General features: G+C 28.7%; 1 protein-coding gene across 4 annotated transcripts in view; it reads right to left on the bottom strand.

The window, feature by feature from the left end:
• LOC142318929 (uncharacterized) overlaps nt 1-21,503 on the bottom strand; it is an 89,980-nt gene that overhangs the window by 23,560 nt on the left and 44,917 nt on the right. For all 4 annotated transcript variants that reach the window (XM_075355610.1, XM_075355613.1, XM_075355612.1 and 1 more), the window contains exons 11-19: nt 19,734-19,815; nt 16,297-16,500; nt 14,147-14,282; nt 11,918-11,969; nt 8,724-8,795; nt 5,368-5,468; nt 4,844-4,913; nt 3,929-4,155; nt 1,089-1,457 (exon numbers count right to left, since the gene is read on the bottom strand). In XM_075355610.1, the coding sequence (XP_075211725.1) occupies nt 1,089-1,457; nt 3,929-4,155; nt 4,844-4,913; nt 5,368-5,468; nt 8,724-8,795; nt 11,918-11,969; nt 14,147-14,282; nt 16,297-16,500; nt 19,734-19,815 (1,313 nt within the window). The remainder of the gene's footprint in view (nt 1-1,088; nt 1,458-3,928; nt 4,156-4,843; nt 4,914-5,367; nt 5,469-8,723; nt 8,796-11,917; nt 11,970-14,146; nt 14,283-16,296; nt 16,501-19,733; nt 19,816-21,503) is intronic.

Here is a 21,503-nt window from a genome sequence, read left to right as displayed (position 1 = left end):
CAAGACTACACTTCATTTACACTCATACATATCATCTTCATTCATCCTATGAAGAATTATCTAAACGGTAGTTACCGGAGGCTAAAAAAAAGCTCTTCTGCTATGGCTCAAAGGATAAGATGAAGTTGTTCAAGCAGGAGTGTGCGCACTTTCACAACATTTTCATTGTGAACAGCTGTTGACGGCCTCCTGCTTTGTTCGTCATCATCCAACTCTCTACCGTATTTAAACCGTTTCCACCACATGTGTGTAGTAGTACGAGATGCGGCTTCATCACTGAATGCTTGCTGTATCATAGAATATGTTTCAACGAAAGATTTTTGAAGTAGAACACAAAATTTTATCACACTTCTCTCTTCCGTGTCTCAAGCTCGCACAAGATCACATGATCACACATACACGGCCAAATATAAGTCAAGACTGGAGTGACAAAACGTGATGAAATTTTGTACACACACTCGTCAGACATTGTACTACATAGTTCCTTGGGTGCTCGAGAGACGGCACTACTTGTAACGACTACAGAAATTTAGTTCAGGAACTTTCCAGACATACTGTGTATTACTTTTTTCAATAAATGTTTTTTACAGTATTAGTCTGGAAATTTTATTGTCATGCACCGTACATTTTATGAATTATTTCTCATTCTAAAGTAATTCAAATGATAAAAAATTCTAAAATATCAAATATAATGGATGAATTTTAAACTAAATTTCATAAATTTACAATTATCAAATAGTTAAATTAATAATTAAAATATTGTTCAATATGAATTAATCACAGGCTAAAATTACAGACAATCAGCAAACTAAAGAACAATTAATTCTTATCAGCTGAACATAAAAATGATTCAATGCAAAACAATTTCAAAGTAACTCACAAACTGAGACACTGTTCATAAAGAAAAAGTAGTTTTAAATTTAGGTGTACATTTTAGAACATGTTTTTTAATGAATGACCATTAACTTTAAAACAGTAAAGTAAAAATATGTATAAGAAAATAGATAATATTTCAGGAATAAAATATATTTAAACCTTATAATTTTAATGTTTTTAAAAATTTTGTTTTAAATAAATCTAAGTTTTACCTCTCATAAGAAGAAAACTTTCACTTCGATGATCCTGAGGTGAAGACTCCTCACTTGAATCATCAAACAGGGTAGAATTTCTACTATAATTTGAGTTAAGCAATCTAGAAAATGGATTAAATGGTAGAGGTGGAGAGGGTGGTCTGGGTCGAGGTGGATTCACAGGTGGATCAGGAGCAGGAAGATCATTTACTCTAACAATTGGAACAGAAAGTCGATGTGCCAGCATTGCACTACGAATATTCGAATAAACAGCCTGATGACGATGAGGTAATCCACGACTACCTCCTCCACCACCACCACCACCACCACCGCCTCCTGCTCCACCTCCTCCTCCGCCACCACCACCTCCACTGCTGCTTCCACCCCCTTCAAAAAAAAAGAAAACAGTTAAATAATATTCAATCCAACATAAAGAAAAATTGAATATTTAATAATAAAAAGTAATCAAAAAGAGAAAAACAGAGGAATGAAAAAACTCATTCAGGCATGAGTAATATATAATTATCAGCATGTTCATGACCTACAATAGATAGCCAAAATCACTTACAATATTGCATAAGATAAATATATGTCCACTTTGCATGCAGTAATATTACTGCATGCAAAGTGTTATTTTTCCCCAATGCAGTTATGCAATGCAATATGTTATCATTGCTAACATATGTTAGCAATTAGTTTCCATTTGCATGTAATATATGATACGCCTAGTTGAAGACTTACAATAAACAATAAGGCACTGCTTATACTAAAAATACCACAATAATTAATACAATTGAGTCTCCCTTCCCAATAATTTATGTATATGCTTGTGTGTGCGCGCGCGCACACAGGACATTCAATAACCACAAAGACAATTCTATGTAGAAAAAACTGTATTTTTACAAAATGAAACTTTTACTACTTCTCAACATAATCCTCACCAATATTAATGCACTTGTCCCAACTACAAACTAGTTTTTTTATACCTGATACAAAGAAGTCTTTGTCTTGTTGTTTTAGCCACTTTCCCACAAATTCTTTTATCTTCTCATTAATGCTGAACTTTTTCCTACGTAATGCCTCATTGAGTGGACCAAACAAATGAAAATCCGAGGGAGCCAAATTTGAACTGTAGGGAGGATGTGGTAGTATCTCCCAACCCATTTTTCCAATGGTTTCTTGGGTCAGCTGGGCGGCGTGAGGGCGAGCATTGTCGTGTAGCAATATCACGCGTTTTCTTTGAGATCTGCAACATTTTTCCCTCATTACTGGCGTTACTTTTTTCATCATGTCTGAGTAGTTGACACTGTTTATTGTACACTAATTTTCCAAATAATCACAAAGACAACACCTTGGGCATCCCAAAAGATGGTAAACATGACTTTCCCAATGACGCTTGCATTCTGAATTTCTTTTGGACAGGTGAACTGGTGTGCTTCTATTCCATGCTTTGTCTTTTGGACTCTGGTTCAAAATGGTGAACCCAAGTTTCATCACATTAAAATTTTGTTTAGAAAGGGTCACCTTCCCTTTCATAGCTTTCTTTCAAGTCTGTACACATTTGAGTCCTTTTTCCTTGTGTTATGTTAACTCTTTTGGGATCCACCTTGCGCTTGTTTTGCTGTACTTGAGCTTGTTACTAATAAGGTTATGAACTGTACCAACACTTACTGCAACTGTTTTTGTTATATGTTCAACTGTAATACGTCAGTTTTCACGAATAATGTCGTCAATGGGCATTTCAAGCAAAGGAGTTGACACTTCAATTGGCCAGCCAGGACACTGCTCGTCAGTCACTAAGGTTCAAGTGTTTTTGAACTGTTCTACCCACTTATAAAAATTTCTGCGGTTAATACAACTTTCACCATACTATAAAATCATTCGAGAAAAGATTTTAGTTGGTTTTTCACCCTCAGAAAACAAAAAATGAATCACTGAATGCTGTTCAACTAATGTCGAGAAACTTCAAGCAAACATGCCATCGTTAAATGCAATATTGAGGTTATAAACAAACAATTTTTATCCTTCAGCTGTTCTCAGCTCATCCCAGTAATGCTAACCTAAAGTCATGAAAGTACAAAACTCCTCCTACAAACTGTTTCATTTCTACATCAATTTGTCTCTAATTATTGAATATCCCTGTGTATATATATATATATTATATATTCATAATTTATTATAATTCACAAATTATCCAAAGCAAGTACATTTTAAACAAGTTTAATTTTTTTTTTTTTGTAATTGCAGCTGAATAAAACTGACAAGATAAATTATGAACAAATTAGTTTAAACCAAGAAACTCACTTCGCAATTTGAAATATTTTATTTTACAGATTCTTTATTTAGTATTTCAGATCATGGTAAACTTCAGATAACAAATACTGTACAGGAGTGCATAAAAGGTCACAAAGAAATTAGATCTACTGAATACAATGTGTTCAGGAAGTGAAAACCAAGACAATGTTAAAAGAATATGGTAGTGCCATGGATAATGGTGGATATATCCAACACTTATCACAACTGGTAAGACATTACCAGTTGTGCATCACTAAATTCCGTGAATCAAATTAAATGTAAGAAAATCTATTATAGTCAATACTGGAATTATAGTGTATAATATCATGATCTGCACATTAAGATGATCGTATTGTACTTAATTATCTCATTCTATGCAAAATATGCTTTACACATTAAAAAGCTTAATGGTAAACTTTAAAAACGATTAACAGCTATGATATTTCAGGCAAACTCCTGCCTGTAGACAGAAGTAATATCTTTTTATAAATCATGATTAATATTAATATATTTTTTCAATTGTTTCCTCTATTCATATTCAATAAATTTGATAATTAAATTACCTGAAGGACCACTTGTAGTAGGTTGAGATCTTCGAGAATCTCTAGCTGGTGGATGAGGAATGGGTGGCAGATCTCTCCTGATAGCTCGTCGCCAAGTCTCAGGTGGCTGACGCCAGTGCCTTGCCATGTGTTGACGTGTTCTACCAGTGCATCTTGATGCCCAACTTTCTCCCTCCCCAGTAGAAGAGCCTGCAGCTAAATTTAATCGCCTTGATTCCAGTTCACGCCTAAAAACAATTATGGTAAAAGATACACTGACTAAAAATAGGTTTATAAAAAAATGTTAATTTGAAAAATTCATTATATAAATTATTTTCATTTTATATTATTTGTATTAATGTCTTAATTTAGAGAAGGATCAGATTAAAATTATGCCCATAAAAACATGTGTGTGTTCACATAAGATCTGTAAATCAAACTTATAATGTAATTCTTCAACAATAAACACCAGTTAATAATCTACTGGTCTACTATTTATCAATATAAAGGCCACGAGAACAATCAAAATCATAAAAGATATAGCCATATCAAAGTTTATTAATTTACTTCCAGCATTAATTCAGTCATAAGTATTAATGAGCCAATGTTTATTTTTATTTACACATATTGAAAAAAGAATTCATAAATGCATCCAACTTATCAATCTCATTTAAAAGGTAGTGATAGCTATAACAAATCAGTATATTAAACAAGAAAAAACTGACATTCAAATTTATATAACAATCAACAACAGTATTACTTAGTATTTTAAACAAGTACATTTAACATGGGGCATTTAAAAAAGTCTTCCTATTTTTAATGTAACATAAAACTGGTATTAAAAAAAAAGGTTTTGTACAATATAATGCCTTCAGTAAGCCGACATAAAAATGACACATTTATAAAATATTAAAGAAAGAATTGCATTAAACATACCTCGATGTAACAAGCTGAGCAAGCAACAGATCTGTCAGATTTAAAGCCAACTGCAGCAGCACATACAAATCTGTAACAAGATATAATAAGTTTCATTCATAAATGAAGTTAAAAAGTAAATTTTTTTTACCTCATGAAACTATCTAATTTCTTATACATTTAAATACAAAGCATACACAATTAAAACACTATGCAATAAGTAGCCATTAAAAAAAGCAACAGAAATGGATGCTGGTTATAAAATGATTAAATGGACTATAATAAAATGACACAGATTGAATGTAACTAAAAATTATGACAACTTTATTGTATTAGATTGACACTGATCATAATTAAATACCGGTACACTAACAGAAAACTTGTGATAAAAAACATAACCAACCAATGTCATATCCACTTCACTTACCCAACTGAGCAAGCAACACACATGAACAAGGGAGTGGGAAAACTCCCCACTACACCATACGCACCACACACACATGCACATTCAGAAAAATATCCAACAAGAAAGAATTGCTACTTACTGTAAATTCTATCATGTAGTGCCTCATTTGTTTGTCTTCTAGATAAACTATCTTGTTCAAAGAATTGAGTTAAACTATCCACCATAACCATTAAAATTTGCCTGAAAATAATACCAAATTCTTTAAAACTATGGAATTCATAACACACCAGTTTCTTTCCATTGTAGTTTATACAAAAGTGTAATATCTGTGCTATAATTTCTTTTATCATAACATGTTAATTGGAAAAAACATTATAAAGTTGCAACATCAATGTTTTGTTAATGCAAATTAAGTAGCAGTAGTGAAAAGGAAAAGGAAACTAGCTTTGATAAAGACAATTTTGAATAAATAGATAAGCAGACATGTAGAATCATCAACTACATAAGTAGTTGGTGAATATCTGTGACAAAAAATATTGTAAAGGATTTTTGAATTATCAAAACAATACTTATCATTCTTACAGTTCACATTTTTTTAACTGTTCAAATTATTATTACACAGCAACATTTCAATAGATCATCAGAACTAATTTTTAGTCAGTTTTTAGGTAAATATAATTAACAACTAAGTTAATATCTACAGAGTTCATCCTTTCAAATTTCTTTTCAATAATTGTAACTAAGTTCTACCTTTCTGAATACATGTTAATAATGATATGAGACTGCTTATTTCTTTTTATATGGTTTATAGTTCTTTATCTCAGAACTACAATTAACTAATTTTCTTTTATATGGTTAATCTCACCAACTACTGAACTAAACTCAGAAACTGTTTTTACTGTTTGCATCCTTATTTCATCCCCAAGCAACATAAGATATCAAGATATCACGTTGCAAATCCTGTAATTATAGGACTGTGTACATGTAAATTAAATAACAGCTCTGATTACAAGCTACTGTTTATTAAGGTTAAGCTTGGGTTATAGTACTTCAGATCCAAGAAAGGAATCATCTCCCAAATTATAAGATCTCTCAATAACATGACAGAAATTGAAATACTGTGATGCTAAAATTGTTCTTCCACAAAATGAGTTGCATAAAAAGGAACAAAAAGATTAATTTTGTGTTAAAAGCAGAGGCTCTCTTGTTCCTGGGCCTGTAGTCCTCACAACAACAAAAAACTAATATACTGGGATACTCAAAGCATGTTCTTAAGTGTTCTACTTATGAAAGTAAAAAACATAGCACTATAATAAAATTTGAGCTACCTTGCACTCCAAGTAACTAACGCCTAGCCCAATTCAAATAATTAAAATTAATAAAAAATGGAATATTTTTCTTCTCTTACACAATACAGTACAATCAGTTCAAATCCCATAGTTGATAATCATAAAAACAATGTTTGATAACTTTCAGCAGCATCAATAGCTGATATTAACATATGAATTGGTGAATTTATTTACTGCATGCATACTAATCTCAATGTTTTAATGTTAATAGTTCACATTTATTGCTATTTAACAATAATTAGACAATCAAATAAACGTTGGTAATCATCACCAACAAAGATGACTGTCTCAAAAGTATAATGCTTATTATTTGTAGCGTAGGTGGATAAGTACGCAAACTTTTGAAATAAGAAAATGTACGTTAGAAAATATTTTTGTTATAGTATTATTCCATGTTTCCCAAATTTCTAAACCTATAACCTGCAATTATGATTATAATGAATGTAGATATTTAAAAATAATCCATTAAATGCTTTCTAATACCAAATAGCTATCCACATTCAATTGAAATCCAGCTACAAACATAAATCGTACAATTAAATTGTCCGTGTAAATGAATTTCTCATTTGTGCAAACTTATATCTGAGATTTTAATCATATTAATTTTTCATAGTTTGGCATAAAAAAGTAACCAGCTTTAAATATTTGAACAATAATAGTTCTAAATTTGAATGAATGGATCATCATTTTGAACTAAAAATCTTTTCTTTTATTTTTTTGTCTTGTCATTTGACTGGTTTGATGCAGCTCTCCAAGATTCCCTATCTAGTGCTAGTTGTTTCATTTTGGTACACCTACATCTTGCATCCCTAACAATTTGTTTTACATATTCCAAATGTTGCCTGCCTGCACAATTTTTTCCTCCTACCTATCCTTCCAATATTAAAGCGACTATTCCAGGATGCCTTAATATATAGCCTGTAAGTCTATCTCTTCTTTTAAGTATATTTTTCCAAATACTTCTTTCTTCATAGATTTGCCGCAACACCTCTTCATTTGTCACTTTATCGACCCATCTGATTTTTAACATTCTCCTATAGCACCGCATTTCAAAAGCTTCTAATCTTTTCTTCTCAGGTATTTCGATTGTCCAAGTTTCACTTTCATATAAGCTACACTCCAAACAAAATCTTCATATCATCGATTAAAAATCTGTCATATAAAAAAAAAACACAAAAAACTAATAATATGATTACTCCAGGTAAAAAATGTTTAATTAAGAAAACATAATATTCATAGGATTGTGTATAATCTACGATGTACAGATTAGAACATATCAGGTTTACTTGGATTAGTAGTAATCACTAATCTGTTGGTGCTGTACTTATTTCTGCAAAGTTAAAAAAACATGAATATGGGGCCACTATTATCATCATACTACATCAGGTGGTAGCTAACATAAAACATAAGGATAAAACAAAACATACTTAGAATTTTATTTTATTTATTTTTCAAATGTTTGTAACAATCAGATATTGGTAGTTTATGCCCAAAATGCAAACATCTGGTAAACAGTATGTCAACACTTTTGGTGTCTATAAAACTAGAAACTGGTAATGAAAGGGTCAACGAAATCACATTTACATAATTTACAAAAAGATTAAATAATGTATAGATACCATTCACTTATGACTTAACATATTCATATTTCAGGTTACTGAGTTTACAGAAATATGTCAATAAGGTAGGTATTGTTAATATAAATTTATAAACATATAAGTCACTATATCTAATATAATAAAGAAAAAATTTAAATATAAAAAATCTATCAATCTGATATAAATCACTTGAATGATTTGATGTTTATGTCTGTTAATCTTTTAATTTCATTATGTTTGTTTCATCCTACAACAGTAATTATTTGATTAATGTACATCAACTGTCTTTTTTCAAAACAGTTTTTACCTCCTACTACTTTACCACTGTTATGCAATTCAATCTCAGAAAAGTGTTTGTAAAGCAGAATACTAAAAATTATCTACAAAAAAAAATAAAGATGATACATTCAAAATCTATCATTTTAAAGAATCTACATAAACCATATAAACATTTTGTGCATAATTCCTTTAACAAAAACATTACAACTAAGTAAACAATGACAAGTGGAGAAATTTGTTGCAGGATTATCAGTAACCAAAACAATTACCTAGCCCTACGTCTTGTTGTTTCCCGACTCCAATCTCCATCAGGGGCATCATCTTCAGGAGCAGTATTTCTCCTTCAAAAAAAAAAAGAAGTAATAATATTTGTGCCTAACCAAAGCTTAATAAGCTTATAATCAAATAGTAATAAAATATTATTATTTGTGATTACTGTATTGTTAAGTAAAATATACAAATCTGATATATATTTGCACTGGGTAGTAATAATATTTATCAATTATTTTCCAAATGTTCCACTACACTTTGTTTTATGATAGGAAGAGATAATAAATAAATTTTTTATTTATCTCTTTTTTATTTATAAATAACTTTTAACTGAAATCACATCACTTTCAATAGTTAATATTATAGCAGCAGTAGATTAAAAATGGTGGTTTATTTTGTCTGTAATAAATTATATCATTTGTTAGTAACATCAAATTGTATCATTTGTTAGCAATTGTTCTAACCCTCTCTGAATGACTAGTAAAGTTTCTATGTTAATATTTACACAGATATTTACATCAAAGCTCTCATTTACTAGTTTGTACCTTTTTCTTATCATGTAAGGTACTTTTTGAAATAGAAAATAATGCTTTCAAATTATACAATAAGAAATATAAAAAAATACCTACGAATTAAAATGTTATTAAGGCTAAGTCGATATGTTTATGTGTTTTAAATAGATCAAGACTATTTTAGGTTATCTTTACAACATAGACATCACAAATTTACTAATACTATATATTAACTGTCATCACCTGTTCATGATAATTACCTTATTGATATAAGGTAGACTATTACCTTTGCTGTAATGAAAAGCTCATTACAGCAAAAAGATACTGAGGGTTTTTATCATCTAATTTGGAAAGTGATTATTGTTGTCAATGTCAATCTAATATAACTCAATATTCTACATATTAAAGAAAATCAACTCAGTTTATTATATACAAATACTATTATCTCAGTTTTACTAACTTGATCAGAATTAACAGATTTACTCAATGACATAAATGACACTGATTCAGTTTGTAGCATTTGCAATGTGTTCCTGATAGTCCTCAATATAAACAAAAAATTTACGAGCTAGAATGAGTTTAGAAATTTAGTTTTTTTTATAAAAATGTTTGCGACTGATTTTGAAATCTCAGAATTTAAAGATTGTTTCAGAACATCTTTGGAAAATTTAAGAAAAATATTTTTATGTAATAATATTTATAATAAAAATGAAAATTTTTGTATTAAAAAATAACTAAAATATACTGAAACATAAACATAAGCATAACATAAACATAAACATATATAAGAAAAAGACCTAATATATTTTCAAATATAAACATTTTCTCAACAAAAAAAATAATAAAAGCAAGCTAATATTTATAAAACAATAATGTTTATACTCTTTTACTTTAAAACATTCACTGTTGTTGTACTGAAAGTTTCTTATTTACTACTGAAATGTTTACCAAGTAAAGGAGTATATTTTTTATTAAATGCAACTACTGCCAACATAAAAAATTAATGCAACAGAATATGACTATCATGGGATTTTGAAATGTAGAGAAAATTTGACAAAATATGATTTTCTGATAATAAACACTTCGATATATGGCTTTATAACTGTTTATTTGTTATGCTATCAAATTCAAATAACATGATTATGAATATAAACTAAGTTTTCTTTACATTTTTCAACTAAATTTAAGTTTAACTTAGCTCCATAAATAAATTTAATCTTAACTTAGCTTCATAGATAAATTTAAGCTTAACTTCAATTGGTTAAATTTATAACTTTTTTTTTTCTTATATAAGTAAATATTAAAAATAATATTTGATAATATGCAACTAAAATAAAATTGCCACAATTATATTTTTTAACTTAACAGTTAGTTCTTTTTTTAATCTTTTTTTTAGAAATAATTTGTTCATTATTATTGCATACAAAAACTATGGGTATGCAACAATATATTTTTCCATGTACAACATGATGTTGTGGTCTACGCAGTTTTGTTTCTTATTTTGACATCTAGTTGCTTTTGTTTACACGTATGTTTCTGAGTATTATATTTCATTCATTTTTGAAGAATAATTCATTCATGCTGACTTTCAACACATTGTCAGGACTATTAATTATAAAGTCATACATTTTATCATTTAAAAATATAATTATTTTTTGTAATAATTTAATGTAATAAAAAAATGGGGTAGCTGGTTTTTCTTTATTATTTTTTTTTCTAATAATACTATGATATTTAATAGATCGGCAAGAAAACTACTTGGATATCAAATCAGATCAGTAGTCATGTTTTAGCATTATTATAAAATGAGTTATTAAGCTTCAACAAGCTCATGGAAAATCTCAAAATCATAGCACAATGGACAATTAAAAAAGATAAATGGGCTTTAGTTCTGTTATACTAGTTATGTATGAAATAAAGATCAGTTCTGTTTTATGAAAATCAGGTCTGTAATCTGTAATTTGATATAGTTTTAAAACAATAAAGGACAAAAGTACATGTTTTACAGTCCTAGAACTTAAAGAAACCACAGTAGCAGTATTAATATTTCACAGCTAAACTTTTTCCTAAGTACTTCATAAACTTCACAGATCATATAAAAGGGTCATCAAGAAAGTAAAAACTTTTAGCCAAAACAAATTTAAAACAATTAAATAATATTTATTAGTCTTACAACAATAAGTTAATTATTTTCTATCGCCATTTTTTATATTTAAAATATTTATTACATTTAATAATAATAGTTTTCCTATTCTGCAGAACAGATTCTCCTACTAGTTTTATCAAATACTCAGTAACAGCTATTTTGACCAGCTAACTTCCAAAATGACTGTAGCCTACTAATTCTTTTAGTATGGGAAAAAAATTAAAATCACTGTAGGTCACTGGGCTATATGAAGGATGCTTGAATGTTTCTGTCAAATTTTTGTAAAGCTTGAATTATTGGTGCAATATTTCAAGCTTGATGGGCTTATCATGAAATAAAACAATGCTGCCCGACACGTATTCCTTAACAACTTGAAATGTTTTACAGTAAGTCTGCGAATTTAACTACACTGTTAACTACAACTGTTATGAAATCAATCAGCAAGCGAGGCCTTCTGATCTTATATTTCTTATATATAATAAATTATACTATTACACATTTATATAAAAAGTTTACTGAATAGTTAGTTACTTACTGACTGGAATCTCCTTCAGAAAGATCATCTCTTCCCGATTCATGACTACTTTCTAGGGGAAAAAAATGCCAGTCAAACACATTTTAAATTACAGTAAAATTATTTAATAAAAAAATACCTATTAATAAAAATACTGCAACAAATTAGCATAAAAATGGAGGTAAAACAGCAGTAAATCAAACTATGCTGTTAAAACACTTTGCATAACTTTGATAAAGAAAAATGAGAATTAAAATTAACAAACTTTCACTTGTTACAATCAACATACAAAAAAATATAATATATTTTACACGAGTAATCAATGTTTTATAAATCCAAAATGAATGAATTCCTGATAAAACTACATAGTTATTACGAAGTACAATCTGATATATGATGCTTTATCTACAAGTTTTATATTACTTTTTCCTCTCATTCAATGAAGTTCTGCTTTTCACAAACAGTAATTCTTTGTCTGAAAAGTGAAATGTTTCACATTCAGATACAGATTTACATCCCAGATATCATGGTAGTGAAAATTAACTAATATGTTTTCCAAATTTTATAAATTAGTATTACATTTTACTTTACGTTGATATTTAACGTCATTAAAAGAGAAAAAAAGAACAGCTTCCAAAAAACATTAATTCTTATTTGAATTAACACATCTATCAACACAAACACATGCATGTATGGACCTAATTGACAATATTACTCATTAGTAGAAGTATAATTGGTACTTACGTATTAGCGCCACCGCAGCTACAACTTTATTTAAAAACAAAGTAGTCAATCAGATTTCGGTGCAAAATGAACAGTCTCTTTATTAATTTTAATAAATGGTTATTTATATTTATTTTATAAATATAATTTAACCAAACTTAACCTACGCTCGCTAAACTTGACTAATTAACACCGTAGTTTTTTGAGTATTTATTTAATAAATTCAGTAATTATTGCAACTATTTATTATATAAATAATCAAAACACTCCTGTTAATTAGTGAGGTTAGTTAATTAATTAGTTAGGTCCTGTTAATTAATTAGTTTGGTTAGCAAGCAAAGCGAGCGTAGGTTAAATTTGGTTAAATTATATTTACAAAATAAATAGATATAAATAACAATTTATTAAAATGAATAAAGACACTGTTTTGAATCTATGTTAAATTCTATATCGGCCAATTTTCCACCGAAATCTGATTGACTACTTTGTTTTTAAATAAAGCTGTAGCTGTGGTTGTGTTAATACGTAAGTACCGTATAATTTTTTAATAAAAATTGTATATAGTTGAATTCTCTAACATGATTTGATAAAGAAACCTAATGCATCTAATGACTAATAGCAAATTCATTCTGTCATTACAAGGTAAAAGATGATGATGATGATGATGAAAATTGGAAAGACCAGCAAGAGAGAAAACCTACTGATGATTTATAGAGATTTTATAGCCATTTAAAACAATTAGGCTTGGACTACAGCTCAAGAATGAAGTACCTGACAGAATTTTTGAGTATTTAAATAAATGTGAAATTTTTTTTAAACATAGCAACTTATTCAAACACAGACAACACAGAAAATTACTCACTTTTTCAAGTAATAAATAAATACTGTATTACAAATTACATACCAAAAACTAAAGAATGCATTAGGATTAGTGTTTTTTTTAATCAATTTAAAAAAAGTTGGTGTATTCATTTTTTGTGTTATTGTTGTGAAAAAATTATTGCTAGAAATAAAAATACAATGTTTTAACCTACAACTAATACAACAATCCTTTAAGTATAGCCTACATCCATTTTAAGAATAAGATAAGTCCTTACCTGAGATACATAATTTTTGTACAGTACGTATAATGTATTAGATTAATATTAATGCATGACATAAAAAAAATACATTTACATTTTTTTTCTATACCGCAATTAAAAAAAAAAAAAAAACTTAATTTTAACTAACAAAAAAGGATTTTTTTTTTTGTAAAAAAAATTACAACATATGCTGATTTTTACAGTATGTATATGCAAAACTTTTATAATAAAATTACATTTTAGAGAACAAAAAGCACAATTTTTCTCAAAATTTTATTTTGTTAATTTTTTAATAAAATATGAAAAAAAAAAGGTTTGAATGTAGCAATTAATCTTCAATTCTATAACCCACATTAAACTGTTTCAATTGTTCAACATCAAGTTTTTGTAAAATAGGAAATTAATTTGCAGAGATCATCATAAAATAAAAATAAAAAATACCAACCTGTATCCCACAAATTACGTAACATACGTTCTTCTCTCTGTCGGGTAAACCTTGTCATCCTTAGATTGCGTAATGCAGATCTTTCTCTCTGCCGCCAGACCATAGATTCAAGCTGCATTATTGTCTCTCGCATAGACTGAACAAGAAAAACAGGAAAAACATAGATATACAAGCAAAAAATAAATGTCAATTACAAACATAAACAGATCTTCTATTCAGCTAACCCCTACTCTTTTTATTTTAATAAAATGTTAAGTTTGAAGATTTAAATCAATAAATTTACATCAATTATCTTTTTGATGAGTCATACTGCCATGAAATATGTTTAATAAAATATTTAAACTATAACTATAATCACTATATCAACTGTAATTAAAAAAAAATATATTTATATTTCACAAAAGTGTTTTAATTGCCATAAAACTATGACAGCTTCTTTGTCGTAGTCATTCTCTTTTCTTCCTAAGAAATGAACATTTAATACGTATTTGTACATTTTAACAGCATTAGCTACATTTCATGAATTTCAGTTTTGTTTTTTATTAAACACCTTTTTAATAAAATAACTTTTTTTGCAAAATAATATAATAAACCTCTTATATGTAATACCATATCTCTAAGTCACATTTCCTTTATTGGAACGATGATTGCATTAAATGGATTGTTTTTACCAATTTGATAACTACATGAACTTATATAACTTTTAATATAGACAGATTTTTTCAGGATGTGTTTTAACAGCACCATTTTGCAGACTTCTATAACCTAAGAAATGGTTGCAAGTGTATACATACCTGTTTGGGGATCTGAAAAATCACAATTATGGTTTTTAATTTGAAAAGGAGACTTTGTACTCAATTTTTTGTTAAAAGATATGCTATGAATCAGAATATATTGACATAATTAACTCAATTTTCTGTGATGGCAGTTATTAAAGTGCAAAATGGCCAATCGAGGCATTTTCACAGAGAAACACTCATCTGTTGTGCAAGACATCTTCCAAAAACCTTTCGACCTAAAAAATAACTTTCTTCAATCTAGATTATTATCCCAGAGCCCTCAATTTTTCCTTTTCTTTCAATTTCTACCATGCTACATACACTTCAAATATATAACTGTTCCAGTTTATTGCTAACACTTTCAAAATATTCAGCTCTTGGACACACCATTTCATAGACACACACTTCTTTGATAAGTAAATAAAACACTTAGCAGTTATAAGCAACAGGCTCAAATTAACAAATCAGTAGTTCAACACATACTAACTTAACTATATATAATATGTGTGACTGTTATATCTCCAAATAACTTCATCCAACATATAAAATGTTACCTCATGCCCATTCCTACCATTATTTGTCAGTAACAATGCTCAAATCTTGAAGTTAATAACCACCTCTTCAGTTGTCAGATTGCACCAGATTTTCATTTTGTGAGGACAGACAAAAAAACAATCTTATAGCAATAAATAAAGATTTTGCATGAAAAACATGACAGCCTCTACTTATATCAGCCATATGAGTACAAAATCATTCAATCAGTACAAAGATAATAACAGACATCATAACACTAACTTCATAATGGATTAAAAGAGTTTAGAGATGTAAAGTAACAGAGATGTTAATAATAAATAACAGATTAGTAAACACAAATAACATTACCTAATTAACTGTGATAATTTAATCTTTATGCTGTACAAATCATTTTTAATTTCTTTTTCTACAAAAAGTTTTATAACACTGAATTAAGTTAGTTATCAATATATAAATCTTGTGACACATTAACTTGTCATTCAAACATACATTATGCATTCAAAGCCAATAAGCTCAACTTTTTTTATCATGCTTTTCATAATCATTATTAAGCAAATAAGAAATATTACAACAGAAATAATTCCAACTCTAATGGATATTAGACATCCATTTCAACTTCATTATTATTAGGTGTTAAAGGTTTATGAAAAACTAAATAAATACGTATTAAGTATTAATTAAATAATTTGAAATATAATATTGACACCAAATACATGATAATAACTTGATTTTAATTTGTAATGAAAAAAGATCAACATTTTTTCATCTGAATTTTTTAAAATCAATTAAAAAATTAAGTTAGTATCACATGCAATTTACATGACAATTTCAAAAGACCTCTGCAAAACTCCTGTGTGAAGAAGCATCTGCAGATGTTGAAGGTCCAGCAACTGGAACAGAACTTCTTGGTCTGTCTGATTCTCTAGTTTTCCTCTTTAGACCTCTCGGATGAGTTCCTAAACCTCCTCTCTCACTTGTTCCTGTACTACTGTCACCAGACACATTACTAGATTCACTTTCACGATCACCTCTGCCCATATACTAAATTAAAAAAAGAGATTTCACAATTAAACCAAATCAACACTGTAATTTTTTCATTAATTAACTAAGTCCAGACTACTTTTTTTATCATGTAATATACTCAAACTTCCATAAATCAATTATGGATACCCTAGAAAAGCTTTTTTAAAAATAAAATTTATCGAGTAGAAAATTACAAAACTTTTTGAGCATAAACAATTTCTAACAGGGATAAAAATATTTATGTAATAAATAATAATGTAATTTTATTCACACAAAATAGTAAAAACATTGTAATTAGAAAATAAATAAAAAAATGTAATTACAATTTTAAAATTGTTTTTTAATGTTTCAAATAATTAAACATTCTACTCAGCATATTTTCTTATAAATGAAGGCCACTCGCCCCTCATGTCATATCAAAATGTTCATAGTAACTAATCATTCATAATATTACATGAAGTTGCCACTTCATAGCGTTTATCTCTGCCATATTTGAATCTATACTTCTTCCATTTACAAATTTACCACTGATTATCTGTCCTTCATCAATTTACTCCATACTTCATTATTCTTTCATATTATACTTTCATACTAATACTGAAGGTATAAGATTTAAACACTTGAACAACCTATTCTTCCACATAAATATTTGCATATTATATCTGTACTAATCTAAAAAAAAAATACATTACCTGATAATATATCTTACTTTTACTAAACAATTTTAATCAATTCATATGTATATAAATTTAACCAATAGTTTGATAAATTTTGTTTAATAAAAATTTGATTTTACTAAATATGAACAATTTATAATGCAATTACAAAGTAACATTAAAACCCTCAACAAATGTTATTAAATGGAAAAATGCAGTTAGAAGTTTTAATGTGCTTATAAGTATAAAAAACTTCAGTGAACTTTCACATAGTCATGGTATTTTATGAATTGTTTTTTCTTAGTGTGTAAAACATAAACCATCCAAATAAAGAGCTGCAAAGGATAAGGCTAAAAATAAAATTATAAACTTAATATCTAAATATTTATAAAATTATAATTTTATCCAGTTGAAGTCTGAATCATAAAGAACACTTAGGCTACATGCTAATTTGAAGTCTCAATCTGGTATCTGAACCTGATTTCAACTTTAGAAATAAAACTAAGATTAATAAAAAAATCCCTATTAAGTGAAAGCAGGGTAAAAATAAAATGTTCTTTCAACATTCTTAGTGCCATGTTTGTAATATTATATACCATAACTTTTCATTCTGAAATATTAGAAATCATAAACTATAGCATAATTTTTGTTAACAAGGGACTACCATTATACACAAATAATAATTTATAATCAAACAAAAACATTGGACCTGAAGTTATTAGAATCGGGTCTTTTCAGTCAGGTCCAAAAAAAAATACCATGACTAAGTCAAATTTTAAAAAAAATGTTTAATCTAAATCTTTCTTGATGTTTTTATGCAAATATTCATAATATTTATTTACCTGAGTTGGGACTCAGTGTTAAGCTTGAATGAATTCAAGTAAACAACCTACTAAGGAATAGCTTCAAAATCCAAATGATTTTCAACAGCCACAGAAATCTTTAAGGTTCTAAGATTTAGGTCATGATAATAATAATAATACAGGATGCCCAGGCTAAAATTATCCAAAAGTAGTGGCCTATATTTAGAAAATAATAAACATTTAATTTACAGGAAATATCTCAAAAACTAGTTATGAACTGCAAATTCGTCGTACCACTATTCACAACACTGTTCATAAAGTAGCTCTGTTTGTGAGCATACAAGTTAAAACTCCTTCATTACAGAATCCTGGCCAAACCAAATGACCACCGCCTATAATATCAGTTTGCAGCATAGGTAATTCATGGTGTCAAAAACAATCCTAATTACCTTCATACATTGTTATTTAGTGATCAGGCAACCTTTCTTATGTGCAGGTAAGTTAACAGACACAATTATTGAATTTAAGGTATTGAAAACCCCCATATAGTAATTAAAAATGAAAGGAACATACCAAAAATTAATGTCTGGTTAGGACTGAACAAAAAAGGCTCAGTGGTCTGTTTCTTTTTCATGGAGCCCACTGTGACAGGATAAACATACCTCACAACATGCTACAGAAATTTGTTTTCCTCAGATTCTTGCAGGTTGCAGTTTCCAACAAGATATCTATCGAGATGTTACCATGTTCTTGAACACTTTCCCTAGATATTTTTTATCTGTTAACAAATGTGCCTAAGAAAAATAAAACCTTAATTAGGTGAAATTCTCGAGATACTGAGGGTGACCTTAATCTACAGCCTCACCCCGTTGACCTTTCAAGTTAAAAATTTAATGGCATCAATGCCTCATATATAGAAGTAATTTGACCAAGTTTGGTCAAAATCAGTCCAGTAATTCTGGAGATACAAGGTGATTTAGAGTGAAACACCAAGCATACAAACATCCAAAAAAATTTCCATCTGGTGTTTGGGTTCCTTAGGTGTCAAAACATGAAAATCCAGTGAAAACCGCATGTGCCCAAATTGGACTAATTACAACACTTTTCCTTCTACAGCTATAGCACTAGATGGGAAAGAAAAAATTATTAAATATCGTTCTCTTAATATAAGCTGTTACTTTTGGATAACTTTAGCCTCGACACCCTGTATTATATCAAATTAAACCTTAAATTAAATGTTCATTACAATAGTTGATATTTATAAACATTTTTAAACACTTTAACCAAAATTTGGAACTTAAATCTTAAAGTATAGCAGTAAATCCATGGTGCGAGTGATAGCATCTCAGCCTTTCATCCGGAAGTCCTGGGTTCGAATCTCAGTCAGGCATGGCATTTTTCATATGCTAAAAAATTCCATTTTCATATTCCATGCACACGCTACAAGCTTATGTGGTGATATCATCAAGTAAAAAAACAACTAATAAATAAATATTCGGATTTTACTTTTAAAAAATGTTTTTCAATAAAAATACAGCACACAATTTCCAACAGAGATTATATGAAAATACTTAAATAATAGAAAGTGCTCAGAATCTGTGACTCAATGATGATAATGTTCTAAGATATAGATTAAAGTTTTTCTATAAAGCCACATCTTAATTTGTCAAAACAAGCAACAGAAAAAATCATAAAAGAAAAAGATCATTCTAATAGCAATTAACTTTCACCTGTAAAATAACACAGTTATCATTTTTATATACATACTTCTCATTAATAAAACAGTACAAACCTGAATTGGATTAGTTCTCTGTCTCCGACTGGTTCCAGGATTCTGTACCTGAGATGTTCTTCGATACAACCCATCATTTGACCTAAAATTTTTAATGTTAAATAAATCACAAGAAAATGTTTCATTTTTGTTATTAATAGATAAGGGAAAAGAAAATATGAACAATAGTTGGAAAATTAACTTAAAAATTAATTAAAAATTTGGCAATTCATAAAAGTTATAAATAAACTTTATTACTTATATAAGTGATAATAAGTCTTCATGAATTTTCTGCATTTTTAAAACACAGAAATTTCATTCTATGATAGAATGAAACCTTAAATTCACAAAAAATCTTACTACTTCATCTAAGCATGTGATTACTGGTTTGTCTTTTTCTACAGACCTTAAATGAGGTGAACTGTATAATCTGATGGTCTTACAGGTAAACTTTCCACGCCACTGAGCTCCCATTAATTTCTCTGGCAGCTGTTAGAAGTTGTCAACCAGTAATAAATATAAATATACACATATGAACCCAGGGCAGTGACCAACATAATTATTTATATAATACCTACCTGAAGAAGAAGTGATGAAGGATAAGAATAATGGGAGGTAACAGAATGATATCGAGTTCCTTTACCTCTCTTCATCACTCCTTTAACCAATTTTGGTACAAAACCTCAATTTGATACAAACCTCACCAAACTTTACCCAACATTTTGGTAACCTCATTTTCTAAACAAGAAGTGTGTGGGGGGAGGGAGTGTTAAATACAGTTTGAGTTAATTAATGTTGGAACTGTGAACTGATTTTGTCATAGGCTTTAATCCCAACAAAGAAGGGATTTACTCAAGTACATTAAATTCATGGATAGTAAATTTCATTTCTGTATATAAAAAAAATCCCTAGATGTTTAAAATACTAATTCCCTTTTAAAAACTAGTTGCTATTATCTGATATCACAAAAAGTAAAATTTTGACTCTTTCCATTACCACTACCAAGACCATGAAACTATAAATAATATTAAACATTTAAATGCTATAGTACAATCACATGCTGATAGATTCAATGCCAATAGCAATTAGTCATAAATGCAAATAGATATTGCACACAGCTTTTATTGTGACTGTCAGAATGACAGTCATGATTCAATGCCTATACTCACTACTCTTTATTTCACATCCTTGTATATAGGATCGGACTGAAATATCCAAGAAACACTTTGGATGTTATTCTCTTGTATCTTAATACATCAAATAAAAACTAACATTTAGATAATTTAAAATTAGCCTGAACAAAATCATACATACCACCTAAATCTCATATATATATATATATATATGTATAAATAAATACATATCACTGGTTGACAACTTCTAATAGCTGTTAAGAGAAATTAATGGGAGCTAAGTGAGGTGGAAAGTTTACCTGTAAGACCATCAGATCATACAGTTCACCTTACTCAAGATCTGTAGAAAGAGCCAAACCAGTAATCAACATGCCTAATGGGTGAAGTACGGTATCCTACTTGGATGCAACATGTCCCTTAAAATCCATTTTCTCCAATCACCCCTTGGCTTTATCCCTCCAAGTTGTGGAGTTGTCAGTGATAAACACGGGGAAAGATTCCATCAGGATATTTCTGTAATGGAACAAAGATATCAGGGCTGTTGGCAAGTATTCTTCCATCAATTAAGAACTCTTAAAATGTAACAGCCATTTAAAAAAATGTCAAATGGACTTTCTATGTTGTTGATACATGTAATTAAAATGTATCATTTTCTCTT

The sequence above is a fragment of the Lycorma delicatula genome, chromosome 2 (genome assembly GCF_047948215.1).
Source record: "Lycorma delicatula isolate Av1 chromosome 2, ASM4794821v1, whole genome shotgun sequence".
Classification (NCBI taxonomy): Eukaryota; Metazoa; Arthropoda; class Insecta; order Hemiptera; family Fulgoridae; genus Lycorma; species Lycorma delicatula.
Note: the sequence above shows the minus strand (reverse complement) of the source record. Positions and strands in the feature narration are given on the sequence as shown.